The sequence below is a fragment of the Struthio camelus genome, chromosome 3 (assembly GCF_040807025.1).
Source record: "Struthio camelus isolate bStrCam1 chromosome 3, bStrCam1.hap1, whole genome shotgun sequence".
Classification (NCBI taxonomy): domain Eukaryota; kingdom Metazoa; phylum Chordata; class Aves; order Struthioniformes; family Struthionidae; genus Struthio; species Struthio camelus.
Window position 1 is genome coordinate 90,211,098 of NC_090944.1, and position 16,207 is coordinate 90,227,304.

Here is a 16,207-nt window from a genome sequence, read left to right on the forward strand (position 1 = left end):
CCACAAGAATGAGCACAAACATCTCTGTGTGCAGTTGCCATAATCCTTCCACCTACCAAACTCCTTGTATTGCTTTGTATAGAATATCTGAAAATAGTAACTAAATGTCTTTCAACAGATGAACCACAATCAGACAAGGGTATGGGGGGGGGGGGGGAAGTAGCAAAGGAGAGAAATAAAATTAAAATGAGGATACTGATGACTTTTGGTAAAGCGTTAGTAAATACTTCAAAGTGTACAAATGCTTAAATGACCTGGCTTGCTGATGTGTGCAGACAATTCACCAGCTCCTCTGAAATAGTGGGCAAGTGCCCAGCTAAACCTTTGAATATCAGAGCGCTTAAGCAGGCCCTTGAATCTATGTTTGGCCACATGCACACTCAGCTTTTGATCTCAAATTCACACTTGTCATTTGCATCCGTATTGGTACAAGGATCTCAGGAAACTCCTCTTCAGGAAAAGGAGGCTTCAGAATAGGCCAAGGTCTTAAGTAGTCTCAGCTGTGTCCCAGCAAATGCCTGTAGTTCTGATTCTTACCCCTTACGCAAAAGCCCAAACAAACATAACAAGCTCTTATAATGAGTTGTAAAAACTTTTTCAGAAAGTAAACAAGCCTTAACAGCAGGAAACAGTATTGACAATAAAGTCTTACTATGTTTTAAAAGGACCCTTCAACAGCATTGTCTTTAATGACTGCAACTTTTTATGCCTTAACCCTTCCCCCGTTTCCTAGCATGCAATCCAAGCCACTTTTTATTATTGCTAGATGAAACATTGGAGCAGTCAGGGAGGAAAGGGAGGAGGGGAGCATAAAGAATAAGAATCAGAGTGAGTGAATAGGAAGGAGAAATTGTTTTCATTTTTAAGAGGTCTGTCTTTGTTAAAGTGAGTTAAACCTAGGGCACGTCTTGCATGCAGCTGCCCAGAAAACCTAGAAATGGTTAAGCACGAAGAGGCTGTCAGCATTTGCTGTTATAATTGCCCAGAAAGCATTCTACATTTTAGTTGAATTGATTTAAAACTATTTGGGCATCCTTACACTTCCAATTAGTACCATGCTTTTTGCCTCTGGTGTCCTTCAAATATTCATGGATGCCTCCTTTTTCTGCCATTTCCCCATTCACCCTCCTGCCTCGCTATCTTAGCCTACTACTACTATGTTTTTTATGTTAAGCCTTCCGTTTGTGCTGCTGGCAGCATGGGACTTTCAAATAGGAAATGTTGAGAATTTTTAATTCCAGATACCATGAATAATCATAGGGCCACAGCGTAGAAATGTTTCTCTAATAGACTTGACTGTTAGATGCCATGCAAAAGCTGGATTAAAATTCATTGGACCCAGGCAGAGAAAAACTTTGGGTCTACCCTAGAAAGGCATTTCTTGCATCCCCCAGAGGGGACTGTTTTTCTTTGTTTTGTTGTCTTTCAAAGTAGAGATCCCTTTCTTCACAGCAGGAATCCTAGAAATCTTGAATTTGTGTTTTGGGGAAAAATCCAGCAACAGCAAGGCAGAAAAAAAACAGCTGCAATTTCATTTTCAGCTTCTGGGATTAAGCACGACAATGATCTATTTTTTCCTCCATTTGTCTGATTCTCACCACCCCCTGTATGTTTCCCCCACTGCCCGAGCCCCCCTCAGCCTTTGTTCTGCCTTCTTAATTGTTACTTGCAGGGAAAGTGGGGAGTATGGTGGGAAGAGAAAGTCTTTCCAGGTTGACAAATGAGGCAGTATTTTTGCACAAGGAGAATATGGGAAGTGACCCCATCTTTTTACAAAGGGAAGCAATAATTATAATGGCATGAACAGTGTCATACAAGCCAGTGGATTATCTCAATGCCCGTATAACTGCTGGATTAAAAGAGCAGGGGTTGGATATTTCAGGAACTAAGCAGGATGTTGACTTTAAAATTGCTTAGACTTAGCTGAAGACATTCAAACACAATAACTTGCTCTCCAGGGCAAGTGCCCGAGGACCTGCACTCAGTTTGCGTACAGTAATGCAGTTCAGGAAGAAATCCAATTATTGAGCTAATTATCACCTTGGATGAGTGGTAATGACCAAATTTAAAGCAAGAAGCCACTGGGGGGAAGTCCAAATTGCCCACTAGTCCCAAAAGTTCACTTTAGGAGATCCTAGTTGACAGCAGAAAGCCCAGGAGTAAATGCCTAGTTTGGCTGTTAGGCACAGTGTATTATCGTTTAATGCGATGCAAATTTTTGTCACCTTTAAGAAGGTGTAAACGTACCTTTAGTTGCTAATAGTTTGAAGTAGTTCAACTAAACTGAATTTCAGGACAAAACTAGTTCACTCTTATTTTGTTTTACAAACTGTATGTATTAGCCCAGGTCTTCATAAAGAATTAAAATTACCATTCAAATTATCTGGATAAAGCTTTTGATTTTTTCTGGTACTATCTGAAAAAGCAAATCTTTTCTTATCATCTCATGTCCTGGGGCCCGTGTTTTCCCTGCTTAAGAAATCGATATTGTGCTTGGAATGGAGGATAATGCCACAGCAGAGGCTGATTTCATTTTGTCTGAGAGCTGTTCTGTTTCCTTCCCTTCTTCCCATTCAGGTTGCGTTATCCATGTCCTGAAGCACTTCTGATTTTCCATAATTGTTTCATGCATCTCTCTCTCTCCCCCCCAAAAAAGGGGGGGGGGGGGGGGAAGGGGAAGGAATGAAGCCAGAGCTGCATGCTAGGAAAAAGGATTCCCACTTATATAGATGAGAATTTTCTGAAATATTGCTTAATTTTTATCTATCTTGATATGCCTCAAAAACAAAAATGCTTTATGGGTTGTTAAAAAATAGTAAAAAATGAAAAATGGGGTAAAAATGGGGTAAAAAAACAGTATTGACTTGGACCTCATACTGGCACACTGATTTCAGAGGGGCTGAAAGTTAATAAGAAATCTGATAATCTTAAAACATATCCATTTTGAAATCAGCAACGTTTCTCTGCTGAGAATAGAAAATTGATTGAATTCCGTAACCTAATCTTTATGCTCACCATTGCGTATGTTGTAATTGAAGGTGCGTGTATATTAGGATAGAATAATTTCCGCAATCTTTTTGCAGTTAAATCATTCTTTATATTCAGAATTGCCTAGAAAGCCCCCCTGCATGTAACCATTTTCTGTTGCATAGGAACTGAAACTTGCAGTTACAATAAGCTGAGCCAACCAGAAATGGGGAAGATAAATAATGCGTCAAATTTAATGTTAATATATGTAGATAATGTGCTAATATTAATTATAAATAATTCTAATTAAGAATCATACTCTCTCCAACTGTATTTCTTGCAGAGTGAAAACCTGTTCTTTGTAAGTGAAAATCAGTAGCCTGTAGGGAGTAGAGGCAAAGCAGTTTTGTTCTTCTGTCAACTACATGGAAGATGCTGTATAATTTTTTTGTTGGTCAGTTTTCCACAGGTTTTTGGGGGGAGCTGTAGCTAGAAGCTGGTTGAAAAGACCTTCTGACATTAGGAATATCAATGGCATTCTTCTCCCTGAGTAGCATCAGTGTTAGCCTTTAACTTCAGCTCAGAAACCTCCAACCCTTTAAATAGTTTGTATATTGAGGCAGGAAATGCTGGGAACCTATTCTGATCTGAGGAAAGCTCCAGAAACACAAAATCCCAGAGGAAGATTTTCTGCTGTGCTTCAAAGACTGTGGGTTTGCACCATCCTCATTCAGTGTTGTTTAACCTATCTGAAAGCCCCTCGTATAACTTGCACCCTCCCTGCCTCTGTCCTCCTTGGGGCATATCTAAATGTTCGTAGTGAGTGGTTAAATTCTAGCCTTCCACGCTGAGCATCTGAACGCTGCACTATTCAAAATCTCCGCTGCGCTCTGTGCTGCACTCAAACTTCTCTGTTGCCAGCCGTGTGGCCGTACCTCCTTCACCAGGGTTTGATAAGCGACTCTTGGGACAATCCCAGGTGCCTTCCTTAGTTCCTGTGCCCAGGGAGGGGCGTTCATGGCCCTTTTCCCCAGCATAAACAGGCTGGTGAACAGATGAATGTCACACCTCTGCCACGTGTAATCTTATGCCGATCGCGGCGTGGGCTAAATAGCTTTGTCTTTCCCCACATTCTGTTTTAACCTCGTTTTCCAAGGAATGGTAGTATTTGCCTATCTATCCGATTGACAGGAGTCCTGCTAAGGTTAGCAATAGAGGGCAAAACTTTCAAGGCAATAGTCTTAGTGAAGTCACAAAGTCCTAAGTACCACTCTCAGAGCAGTATTTTTAGGGAATAAAGTACATTTTCTGTAGCATCCTAGGCTTACACTGATACCCTGAAGGCTTGGGAGATGCTTTGGACTTCTGGCATTGAATATGCTTAGTCACTGCAAGGACAACTTCCTTCGGGTGGATGCCCACAATGAGTAGCTCATTCATTATCCACAGACTTTGAAGTGCCTTTTGTTATAGGTAGGCATAAAGGCTCAGTCTACCTTGCAGTTGCCTTTTTTTTTTTTCCTATGGTTGTTATATTCTACTGGGACTATGAAAATACTGTGTAGTGAAAGTGTCACTAGTAAGGAAGACAGACTCACCGTGTGTGTGGACTAAGACTCTGAGGTTCACTCTTTTTCAAGAGATAAGAATGACCAGGGATTCCCTCATTGCTGCCTAGGTAAATAAGAAATTCTTTTTTTCTTCTTTTTTTTTTTCTTTCCATGGATGTTACATGTACACAGGAATATTCCCACACAAATAAACAAACTCCTTGAGTCCAGCTATTTTCCTTAAGGCTTAGAAAGGAAGCAAGATTGATTTAATGTTCTTTGTATTCAGTACTGGGTGGTACCTAGTGGGCATGCTTCTGGAGCCAGTTTAAATATTTGGGCATGTTGTATTGCTATGTATTATCACAGATGCCAACTTCTAAATGGACTCTGCTACATTCTGAGTTACTTCTTACGTGAATAGCCCCACAAGAAGGAAAATGGGGAAGAAAGAGTTTGAGGAAAAATAGGAGGTTAAAAAGACACTTTTGTTTCATGTGCCAAAGAGCTACTTTAGCAATAGCAATAATGAATTGCAATAATAACACGTGTCTGCTCGGAGTAAACCAATTAACAGATTAGGAGTATGAACTGCATAATGATACAAACATAGAATGAGAAGATATGTTTAAAAGTAAAAACATGTATTTGGGGGAATCTTTACTTAAAAAAAAGAATTGGCTGTACAACCTGTCTTTATTTCCAGCACCAAAAGGTCGGACCATTCCAACACAAGACTGGCAATTCAGATCGAAAAGGATGCAGGTATGGCCTGGCATTTGGGTGTTTTGCTTGATTTGAAAAATGTGATGTATTTACTCCTTTGAAGATTTGCCTGGAAAGTTAGAGAAACAAAATGTTTAATTGTATGAATGAAGCAGAGCATTTTAGATGCAACAGAGCCCCTGTTTAAGTCGTGTGATTTGATAAGCAAATTCACTCTTCAGTTATGTGGAACTGATTAGATAGCTGCTGGGCTGTGAATCTCTTGGTTAATCATGAAATTTTTGTTTGCGTGGAGTACACGGCATATGCCCTGGCTGAACTCCAAGGTCAACCTTGATAAGGGGAGAAGAAAGAAGCAGGTGATACTGCCCCTACAACTAAGCAGTTTGGACTGACAGGTATCTCTTCTTCCCTGAGGAGAAACCTTTCTGGAGAGGGGGGAAAGCGAGGGAAGGGGAATAGAAAATTTGCAGGAGGAGGTAAAAGAAAGAAGAAGGAAAGCCAGTGGGCTTCTCTTCCAGGTAATGGTCCATGAAATGAGCTCTAACACATGGCAAACTAAAACACCTTCCTGGACTGCAGCAGGCAGTTCCTGCGAGACTCGAAATGAGCACATTTTTTGACAAGTCAGTGGACATGGAGAACATGTGATAGCTCACTTGATGCCGTTCAGCACCTGGTGGGACAGAGTCCTTTCCAGGAGAAACTTGTTATCAGAGTTTCATGCCAAATCCTGGTCCCAGTGAGAGAAGCCGGAATCTGGATTTCTTTAATATTCTAAAGATGATTTTACTTTACCACTGAGGTGTCAGGGACTTGTACTGTGGAGGTAGAAGCTTAGACTGTAATTGCTGTTGTTACATGCATTTTTATCCCTCCCTTTATGCATAGCCATTACATCAGCAGCCCAAAAAAAATATACATCTTTAAGCAGAAATGAGTATAATCCAGGGTGTCCAAGATGACAAGAGAGGTATTAGCAGTTCAAGGCATATATAATTCTCTTTCATTATTTATCGTTTCAAGGCAGGGAGTTAGGACATTTCTCAAGTCCATTATATATTGGAATAGCAATAACCTTTAGCATTATTATGTATGCTAATAGTTATTTCATTATGTTTTAAAATCCATTGCTCAAGCAAAGCATTCCTTTTGTGCATGTGTGCTTAAAAGCTTGCTTTTATGACTAATTTAAATTTTCGCTAAACATACCCCAGAAAGTATATAGCTGAGTGTGTCTGTATGTTTGTATACACCTGCATAAATGTACATACCAGGGCTGGATGTGTAATGGCCACAGTGATAAGGGGCTGTACGGTAAAATGTATACCCATCTTCTTGTATGCTGGAGTGATTTGTGGGGGAAGCTCTAGCCTTTCATCCTCTCTTTTTTTCTCCATATTAGGTGGGCTCCCAAATATGCACATACCTAAATATGCATATGTACCTGTATATCTGTAGCCATATACACTCTCACATACACATACGCATCTCCAAAATGTTAGTTTGTAGGTGTATATTTATTTGTGCATCCACATTTAAAAAGTATTAAAAATAAACCGCTGATGCGTTATAGAAAATAAATATAATTCTCACATTCAGCATATAAATTATATAAAATAGTACAACCACACCAACATCCTGTTGGATTATGTGGTGCTGTGTTTACATTTTGTGAAGGATTTATTTTCTTTCACTGATCATCATAAAGTGCTAATTTTGATCCCATTAAATGCCATAGACCTTTATGAAATTCTTATACTGTTATGTGATATTGTATCACCCAGACAACTGGTCCAAGCAGTGTGTATCTGGACAGCTGAAACTAGTTTTTAAAGAGAGTGGTAGCAATTCTAGTGGTGAATGGCCCTTGTTTCGTTCTTTCTCAATACACTAAGTGCATTCTTTTAAAATGTATCTCCTCGTCTTAAGTACCCATCAGGCGCTTCATGGTCAAAAATTTGGAAACGTTCCTGGAAGAGTCAAAGGAACAGCTCTACGTGAAGCTGTGTGACCAAATCCTTTACTTAGTGAAAATATCAGGAAGAATATGCAATTCTAAGCTTATGTACTGAGTTATTCATGATTTATGGTTTCTTACAATTAATAAGAAGTGGATGTTAACTTAGGATAGCAGAGTCTTTCAGTAGAGCCAAAGAAACTTGCTATTGTAAAACATGAAGGAGGTGATGTCGTTCAATCTGAAATACGTTTTTTCACCAATCTAGTGTTCTGTTTACAATATTGTTCATATTAAAGAAAATTCTCAAGTCTGATTCTGTAGAAGACTTCTAGTCTGCCTAGGCATTGCATTTTATATAGTGTATCTTCAAGAAGATACCATCCAGCTAGAGGAAGAGGTTTTATGCAGGAATAAAAAAGAACATAGGATTCTATTCAGAATGGCTTAGTTTATTTTAAATTTTATTTTTCACAAATATGCTGCTCTGGTTGTAGGAAATGATGACAATAATCTCAACTCCATTTTTTATGAGCATTTGACAAGATCTCTGCAGGAGTCTCTTTGTGGAGATTTGATACTGGGCCGCTGGGGAAACTACAACACAGGAGACTGTTTTATTCTGACATCGGATTATTTAAATGCCTTTGTGCACTTGATCGAAATTGGAAATGGCCTTGTCACCTTTCAGCTCAGAGGGCTGGAATTTCGAGGTAAGGATCTACATCCCTGATGATTTAAACAGTGAAAAAACAAATACATATTGTCTGGCTTCCTTAGCCTATCGCAACTCTATAGTAGGGCATAGAGTTTAAGGACCTTTTTCTCTCTCTTTCTTTATATATATCTGTTTGTTTGTCTAAGGGCTCTATATTTCTTTGTATCAGTAATTGAATGACAGCGCTGTGAAACTCAAGTGTTTAGAAATTAGGAGTCACGTTCTGAAGTATTGTAAGACTTACAGAAAGAAAGCATATTGAGTTATTTTCTTGGTTCACAGGTCTTTTAGATTACACTTGGTCATGTTTTCAGGTATTTTTTTTCCTTCCATAACTTAAAGACTGAAGTTCCTCTTAAAATTGTTCAACCTCCAAAAACTTACCTTTGAAGAGGCACGAAATATCATGAGATAGTCCACTGAAAATGTTATGGGTTGGATTATGGAAGATGCCAGTGGTGAGATGGTCTCCATCACAGAAAAGGAACACTTTAAAAGACCTCACACGTGTTTAAGTGCAGACACTAGGCTACTAGCTAAGGAGTACCTTATGTCTTGCAATGGTGCAGCACCCTGCTTCAGTTACTGTAAGGGAGAAACAAGTGGAGACCTGATTCCTGGCTTCATATTTCTTTTATTTAGGAAGTGCCGACTCCTAGTAGAAGGGATCTGTTCAACATGTTCCTCTGACAGGACCCTCCTCTTTAGGGAAAGATGTTTGCATCGCCTTCCTGGGTATTTTGGCATTTGGGAGACCAGTTGCTCGTAGTATCTCACTTCTGTGCTTTCGTATATTGTTGTAAGATAGAAAGAAAAATGGAAGTAAAACCTCAAAGCTTTATAAAGAGCTTCTAAATTCTCTTTGTACTACACATACCAGCTAGCTGTGGTTGTTGCTGTGTTGGGTTTGCAGCCTTTCAGAGATACCACTTTGCAATTGCAAATGCTTGGAGCTTTGAAATCCTAGAACAGCTTCCCAAGCTGGAGGGCTGAGCATGTAATGGGCAGTATGCATGGGAATGTACGATCAAGGCAACTTTTCAGCAAGGCTGATTATGAGGAAATAGGAGACAGGCCAGCCCTTTGAATGCACTTAGGTGTGGGAAGTTTAGGCTTGGAAAAAATGTGTGTGGCCTCAAGTCTTGACTCTGTGACAGACTTTCTGTAGGTTCAAAACAGGTTATTGTGAATGCTTGTTGCTCAGTTCCCTTTCTCTGTGGTGGGGATGAAGATAACATGCCTGTATCTTAAGGAACGTTATGTAGAAAACAGAGTAAATATCTGAAAGCTCTAGATATTGTGGTACCTGATGAGGTACCTATTCAGTACAGAGCCGAATTGTAAGAAAAAGCAACTGGAAGAAGTAAAGGAGAGAAAACGTTTGTTTATCTGCCCCATAATTTGTTTGTGAAGATGATGACATATGTGTGGCTCTGTGGCTTTTTTCAGCTTCAAAGACATGTGTGCAAGTATTATCTTCTCCTCTTGTACCCTCAAGGTAAGCAGTGGTGCTCCTATGTTAGAGACCGATACTGAGGTTAAGTACCTCATAGAAGCCATAAGGAGGAAAACTGGGTGTAGATTTGGCACTTGCTGCTCTTGTTTTCATACACAGGGCAGACAAATGCAGATTTATGTTGTTGTTCAAGAATGATTAAATACTGTGGCGCTTCAAATCTTAGTGACAGTACCACTGACTTCACAGGCTGATAAATCCTGCTGATAACTGCTCTTTTTTTCAAACCATTCTAGTCAGCCTTTCATTTTTGAAACGTGCCTCTTAGGCAGCTCACAGTTCTGATTCTTTATGAAAAGTTTGTGAAGTCAAAAAATGGTTTATTCATTTCTGGAAATCTAGAAATAAAAGTGACTTACAGGAGAGATTTGTGTGTGTTAAAACAGTGACAAATTTTAGAAAATGTTGACATTGTATTTACTTTTGTTAGGATTTTGAATAAGCAGGGCCATGTACGTTTCCATTATGTCCAGTTATAATTTCGTAACATTATCTTTGCTAGTCATCCTTTTCTGTTACAATAGTTAGTTGCAGAATTTGGAACAAATGAAAGAAAAAAATCTCATTTTCATGCTTAAATTGTCACTTGCACTTGTCACTTACTGCTGGGTCCCTCTCCATCATCACCATCCCCAGGCAGCTCAGAAAAAGTAAATCTAGGAAATGCAGGTGAAAAATAGGAGAAGATGCTTAAGCCTTATCCTAGTTAAATAAAAAGATCTGGGCCTAACAGGTAGACTTAATGAGCTGAAGGTTGTCTAGTAAGAAAGTGGATAGTTTGTTGCACAGTGGTTTGGGAAAACGCAGTTTGGCACTGAGCCAGGGTTTTCCATTACCTGATGGGTGCCATTTAATATTTGAATCTGAGAGCAAAGCTCAAAACTTATAGTGTGTCACCTGTCAAGGCACCTCTATATTCTATAAAATTGCAGTTTATTTAACCAAATGGGGGCTGGAGATTAACCTTTCCGTGCCAATTGCCTAACACTACCTGGAGTTAGTACTGTAGTTGACTCTCTTTGTAAGTAGATCCAACCTGTCAGCTGTCTGCAGAAGGTCGTTAAAATCAACAGGGCCTGAGCCCCGCAGCCCCTTGTGTGTCTCATGAATTGCCATTTACAGCCAGCTGAGTTTTTTTGATCATGAGCATCCCCTTCACCATTTTCTGTCATCCCTCGGGAAGAGGTTGGCATTCTACCGAAGCCATGCTCTACCTGGGAGTTCAGAAGACCTGGATCCACACAATTAACAAAGCAGCAGCAACCAGGAAGGAACAGACACGTTTCTGGAGGGGAATGGGAAAAATGGGAATGGGAATCTCACCTGGATTATCTCGTCTTCAGCACGATAACCAGTTCCTTATTCCTTCTAATCCTTAGAGTACCGCAAGGGGGAGGAGACTCCCCGGTACTAGAAGGGAAAATGATGTAAAGGGGGAGAAATGGCCTCCCCCTGCTTTTCTCTCTGTACCCAGTGAATGATGCTATTCCAGGAACAGGACAAAATGTATAATTAGTTTGCATCCTCATGGACATGATGTGTTCATGAAGGTTTCTCCAGCTTTCAGAGTGTTGTTTCAGGTGCAGGAGATGTGTTAGGAAAAGAAACTAGGAGTGTATGAATATTTGGATTACCTTGTTTGACCTGTAACACAAAAGCCGTATAGGATTGAATAACGCAACATACTCCAAGAAAGAACAGCTCTAATGTGTAGCATTCGACATGACATGTATGAGTAAACTCCACTGCACCATGCGGAATAAGTACCAGAGAAACCACAGAAATTGCAAGCCTGTTTAAGGGCAGGGTAGGAGGAACAGAGGAGCCAAGAGGGGAACCAGAGACAAGCAAGATAAGATGCCGTCTGCCTGACACGGGCTATGACAAAAGTGTCATGAACTGCAGACAGAGGGGCTGGGGCAGGAAATTAGACCAGGCTGCCCTAGTGCAGCACCAAGAACCATCGGCAGCTGCCGACTAAGCAGGTTCTTCCCCGTTTCAGGTCTTGCAAGTGGTCCGTGTGGGGTTACAGTTGCATGCAGTAGGATTTTTTCTGCAGAAGTGGGAAGAGTATGTGTGAAACCTGAACTGGAAGAACACCTTGTAGTTTGCAAAGTCAAGTGGCAGTTGTTAATGAACACTAGGTTTGAAATTCCACATGAAATCTCATTTCCTCTGATCTGTGCATCTGTCTTACATTCATATTTTTAGTTATCTGGTCATACACTGCTTTTTCACATGACATTCTGATTTAATTCATTGCATAGCACAGTTTCCCACAAAGGAAAAAAAAGCTGGAGGAGGAACTCGGAATCTGTAATTTCTGAGCTTTGGCTACTTGACTTCAATTTCAAACATGCAATTTTAATAGAGGGCCCTAAAAAATATGCAGTTCTTTAAATAGGAAGTCTGCATTTGTTTGGGAAATGAGTGAATTGTAACAGTGCTCTCTGTATCTGTGACTGGCTTTCTGTTTATGAGTAAAGCAGAAGCAATATTTGCATTGTGAAGCTCTGGATTTTGCTGTGAATGTTTGTGACTGTTGTCGCTGAAAAGCTGCGCTGGTAATACTGCGAAAATGCTGCCCGAAGAAAAGGTCATAGAGTCTTCCAGTCTTCTGAATTCAAGTTTACTAGAGGGGAGGAGATACTGCTTCCCCTATTTGCAATCCAGCCTAATTAACAGTTGACATTATAAATGGCTTTGATCCAGATTCCTTTCTAACTGTAGTTAGTAGATGCATTTGGCCCAGCTTTTAACTGAAAAAGATCTTTGCGGTCAGGGAAAGAATACATCACACAAACTGGAAGTGGATAAGCAAAGCAGGGATTCCTCTCATCTCCTTTTAGCCCTGTACAAATTAAGCATCTTGTCTGAATGAGCTCTTCACTCTCCATTTCTATGGACAGAGAAGGGACGTGCCTCCGCCACGTCATTCATCTGTGTGTGCAGAACAGCAGCACCTGGCGATGCTGTCTCCCCACCACTGGCAGCAAGAAGAGCGCAGTGGTGAGCTCTGGCTAGATGATAACTTTGAGGTAGCTGCATACTGGTGTGGGGGAATCAAACCCTGTGGGAACTGAACTGTCTATATTGTCTGTGTTAAGCCACAGTGGTAAACATGGCCTAGAAGCAGTGTGCCAGAAGAAATACATCACGTATCATTTAATTTGAAGGGAAGAGAGAGGAAGACCCACAGTCAGGGCAAGAGCAGGAAGAATGTCAAAATATGTAGGTCCTGTGAGTTTCGTGTCGAGCAAGGAAGACTTGAAATATTTCAGTCTGTGCCTCAACAAAATGCCTTTTGGAGAATATCCAGTTAGGCATAGCATGTGCGGAAATCATTTATGGATGATGATGCCGATATCTTGAGGTGCAGTTTTCTAACTCACTCCCGATGTTCTTCAATCATATAATTAGTGTCTAAATCTCTGCTGTGATTTTTGTTACTGAATGTTGCACGTGCAATATTCATGCTTCACTTGGAACTTCATTAGATGAATCAAGGAAAGAAGCACAGAGCAGACACAGATGCAATTGTACATAGTGGAAGGCAGCTGTGATGAGATTGCCCATGGGGCTTTCTCTGTGTTAGCTAGTTTATTTCCCATGCAAAATGGTGTATGAACACAGCCAGTTTGAAGTATACGCTCCAGGAGCAGTAATGACGTCTAAGAAATAAGAACGGTTACTTATTTCTGCAGTGTGTGTACATTGTATAGTTTTATTACAATAGCGAGTACATTACCATTGTAAGAAATGCTTATTGGTGTTTGATTTTTGTGTCTGAAGGCTCTATAGCACTAGCAAGAATCGTTCACTTTTTTAAAAAAAGTGGTTGAAACTTTCACTTTTTACTTGTAAGCATCGCTTCACGCTGTTGGAGAATAAAAGTGCCCGTCTTCATGTCATTTCTGAGACCACAGTTGAATGTGTTCTGTATATGCACCAAACTGTCAAAAAGGTAATGACAAATTAAAAGGAGTTCAGAGAAAATCAGCCATTTTTTAACACATCTCTTGAGAGAACGTTAAAAGAACTGCATGTACGTTGTTTGAATGGGAAAGAACAAAGCCTGAGAGACATGACGTTCAAAAACATTAGAGAAGCATGAACAGAAAGTTTGCAGAGGGATTTTTTTGACTGAATCAGGATGATTTAGTTAGAAAGTGGCATAAAACAGGGAAGAAGTTACTTTAGGTTGAATGTGGGAAATCTTTTAGGTGTACAGAAATGTTCCAGCAATGGAAGCCATCTGTGCATTTCAAATAGAGTATTTTCGTTTCTGTAACACAGGTTGGAATAAATATTTGTTATATTTTTTTCCCATTTCCTCCATTACACAATTTTATATGTAAATATGGGTGTACTGTAGAAGACTTCTGGAAGGAAGAAAAATGTTAGATGCACTGCAACTTTTTTATTGAGAAAATGCCTATGTCCAAAGCCATGCTGCATTTTTACATTGCATCTCAAGAGAAGTGACATGTGAGGTTCTCATGGATTTGTTAGCTGACAGTTTAACAACCAAGGTCCTTAGAGAATGTTTGCTTTCACCTTGGGTTCCATAATGTGTCTCTGCGGACAAAAAACAGGAAAGATTTTTGGGAAGAGGTAGTGCCTGTTGTAAGACCAATTGACCTCGTTAGAAAAAACAGACTATTTTTCAGGCATGAAAGCTCCCAAAGCAGTCAAAAACCAAACCACACTTCTATAACTACTAGCTTTGATGTTTGAGGAGTCAGTATTGGTTTGGGGTTTTTTTTTTTTGCAAGTCCTGTGATTTTTCTTTGAGACAACTTGCAACTATCATAGCCTGTAAATTACTGTTCTTAATCCCAACTCAAGAAGGAAAAGAGCAGGAAGGATCCAAAACGGTAGTTGTTTTCCAGAATGCGTCCAGTTCTGAGACTCATCAGCTTCGGTCCGGGAGCTCAGTTCACTCCTTTTTTTTTTTCTTTTTTTTTTTCTTTTTGAAGTGATGTTTTCCTTTGTTTTTAGAACTATATATGCTGCTTTTTTCAGGAGAGGATGGTCTTTCAGTCTCTATAATTATGCTCTAGTTTGTGCTTCCTCTCGTTGATAACTTGCTGCTTATTAGTCTGCTATGCTGAGCAAAAAAGAAAGAGGTCAGGTGAGGAGGAGCTTTATCGGTCTGAATTTGGGAATACTCATATTTGCAGCAGAACTTGATGGAGCAGAGTCAGTCATTTTCCGAGTATAACACATTTATTTATAAAATATTCATGTTTATCAAACAAATGGTGAACAAGCAGGCATTTTTGAGGAGCCTTTTGTGAAGAGACTTGTGCGTAGTTTATAAAAGGAGGTATCTTCGGCTTCACTCCATCTTCACGGCTCCAAGTCTCCACATTCAGAGCCATCTTGCAGACTTATACATAGTTAAACCCCATAGACCAAAGCCGATTGTGGGGGTCATGTAGTTTAGAGCTTGAAGTGCCCAATGTGAGAGGGTGGTTTATGCTCTTCTTAATGTCTGTGTGTGTATGTGGTTAGCACATGATACTGTGAGCCATTTCTAGGTACATACACATCCTAGGTGCTTATATGTCAGCAGTCCTTAGTACTCAAACTATCACTACCTTCAGCCATAATAATTTATGGCTGATAATAATTTATCTCTGTTCTCTGTGTGTTGTTAAGCTCAAGTATTTTATGGAAATTGAAACTGCTCTGGAAGTATGTTGTTGTGTCACAGAATTTTATGTCTGGCCCTTGAGAACCAAAGAATGTTTTTCCTGCCACTCACTGAGTTTGCAAAATTGAATTCAAAAGTATACTTTGATTGCAGCCATTAATTTTAGAAGGCTGAGGGATCATTAAGGTAGGTGTCCTCTTGAAGTGAGATTGCAGTCTTAGGTTTCAATTTTCTGATTTCCATTTAGGTCAGATCATTATGGCAGAGTACAAGCGAGTCTTCAAATCCTGATGTGTCAGGAAAACAGAGAGTTCCTAGCTCTCACACTGGTTTTCTCCTGAGCTTCCACAAACTGACCTTGCTTTGTTGAGCTGGCACAAGTTTTGCATTGATAGGTGTTTGACAACCATCCAGTGTCAGATATCTTGCAAATGAATCGGTCTCATCTGTACTAGCAAGGGTCACAGTGAATGACTAATGCTGAATGAAATAGGAAAGCTTATTTTCTTTCTACTGCAGGAAGAAATGTAAAAATAATGTTTTCCTTCAGATTTTGAAATCACTAATTACCAGTGAAAACATTTTCCTGATTTTTAATATTTAATGGCACCATACTTAATTATATTGCATAACTGAAGTGCATTTTCTGCTCCACTGCTCCTTGTTTTTTATGAATAATTCTCTTAGAACTGCTTAAACTTGATAATTTCTGGAGAAGCAATATAAAAATTGACATTTTAATCATCAGCTTGCAACATATATGTTGGATCACCATTCTGTAAAAAAATGTACGCAAATGCTTAACTTCATTCACTGTGACTTGTCCCTTTCAGCGTAATTCATAAAACTGAGCAAATGTTTCTAGTCCTTGCAGTATCAGTGTCTAGAGTAACGGACCAAAAAGAGGATTGATGAAGGAATTCTTAAGATGAAATTTCTGAATAACATGACAAGTTGTGATGTTCAAGTCCAGCCAGTGCATTATGACCTGAAGTAAGGTTCAGTTAAAGACGGGAGCAAATTACTGGCACTGTTTCTAGAACTGGAGTGCAAGAGTGCAAGAAATGGGAGGGAGGTAACCTTTTCCATGAGCATCAAACCCGCGTTTTGT

At 39.8% G+C, this 16,207-nt stretch overlaps 1 protein-coding gene across 5 annotated transcripts in view; it reads left to right on the forward strand.

The window, feature by feature from the left end:
• Nucleotides 1–16,207, forward strand: part of PCNX2 (pecanex 2) — a 171,814-nt gene that overhangs the window by 121,021 nt on the left and 34,586 nt on the right. For all 5 annotated transcript variants that reach the window (XM_068939009.1, XM_068939011.1, XM_068939012.1 and 2 more), the window contains 2 exons: nucleotides 5,224–5,282; nucleotides 7,701–7,916. In XM_068939009.1, the coding sequence (XP_068795110.1) occupies nucleotides 5,224–5,282; nucleotides 7,701–7,916 (275 nt within the window). The remainder of the gene's footprint in view (nucleotides 1–5,223; nucleotides 5,283–7,700; nucleotides 7,917–16,207) is intronic.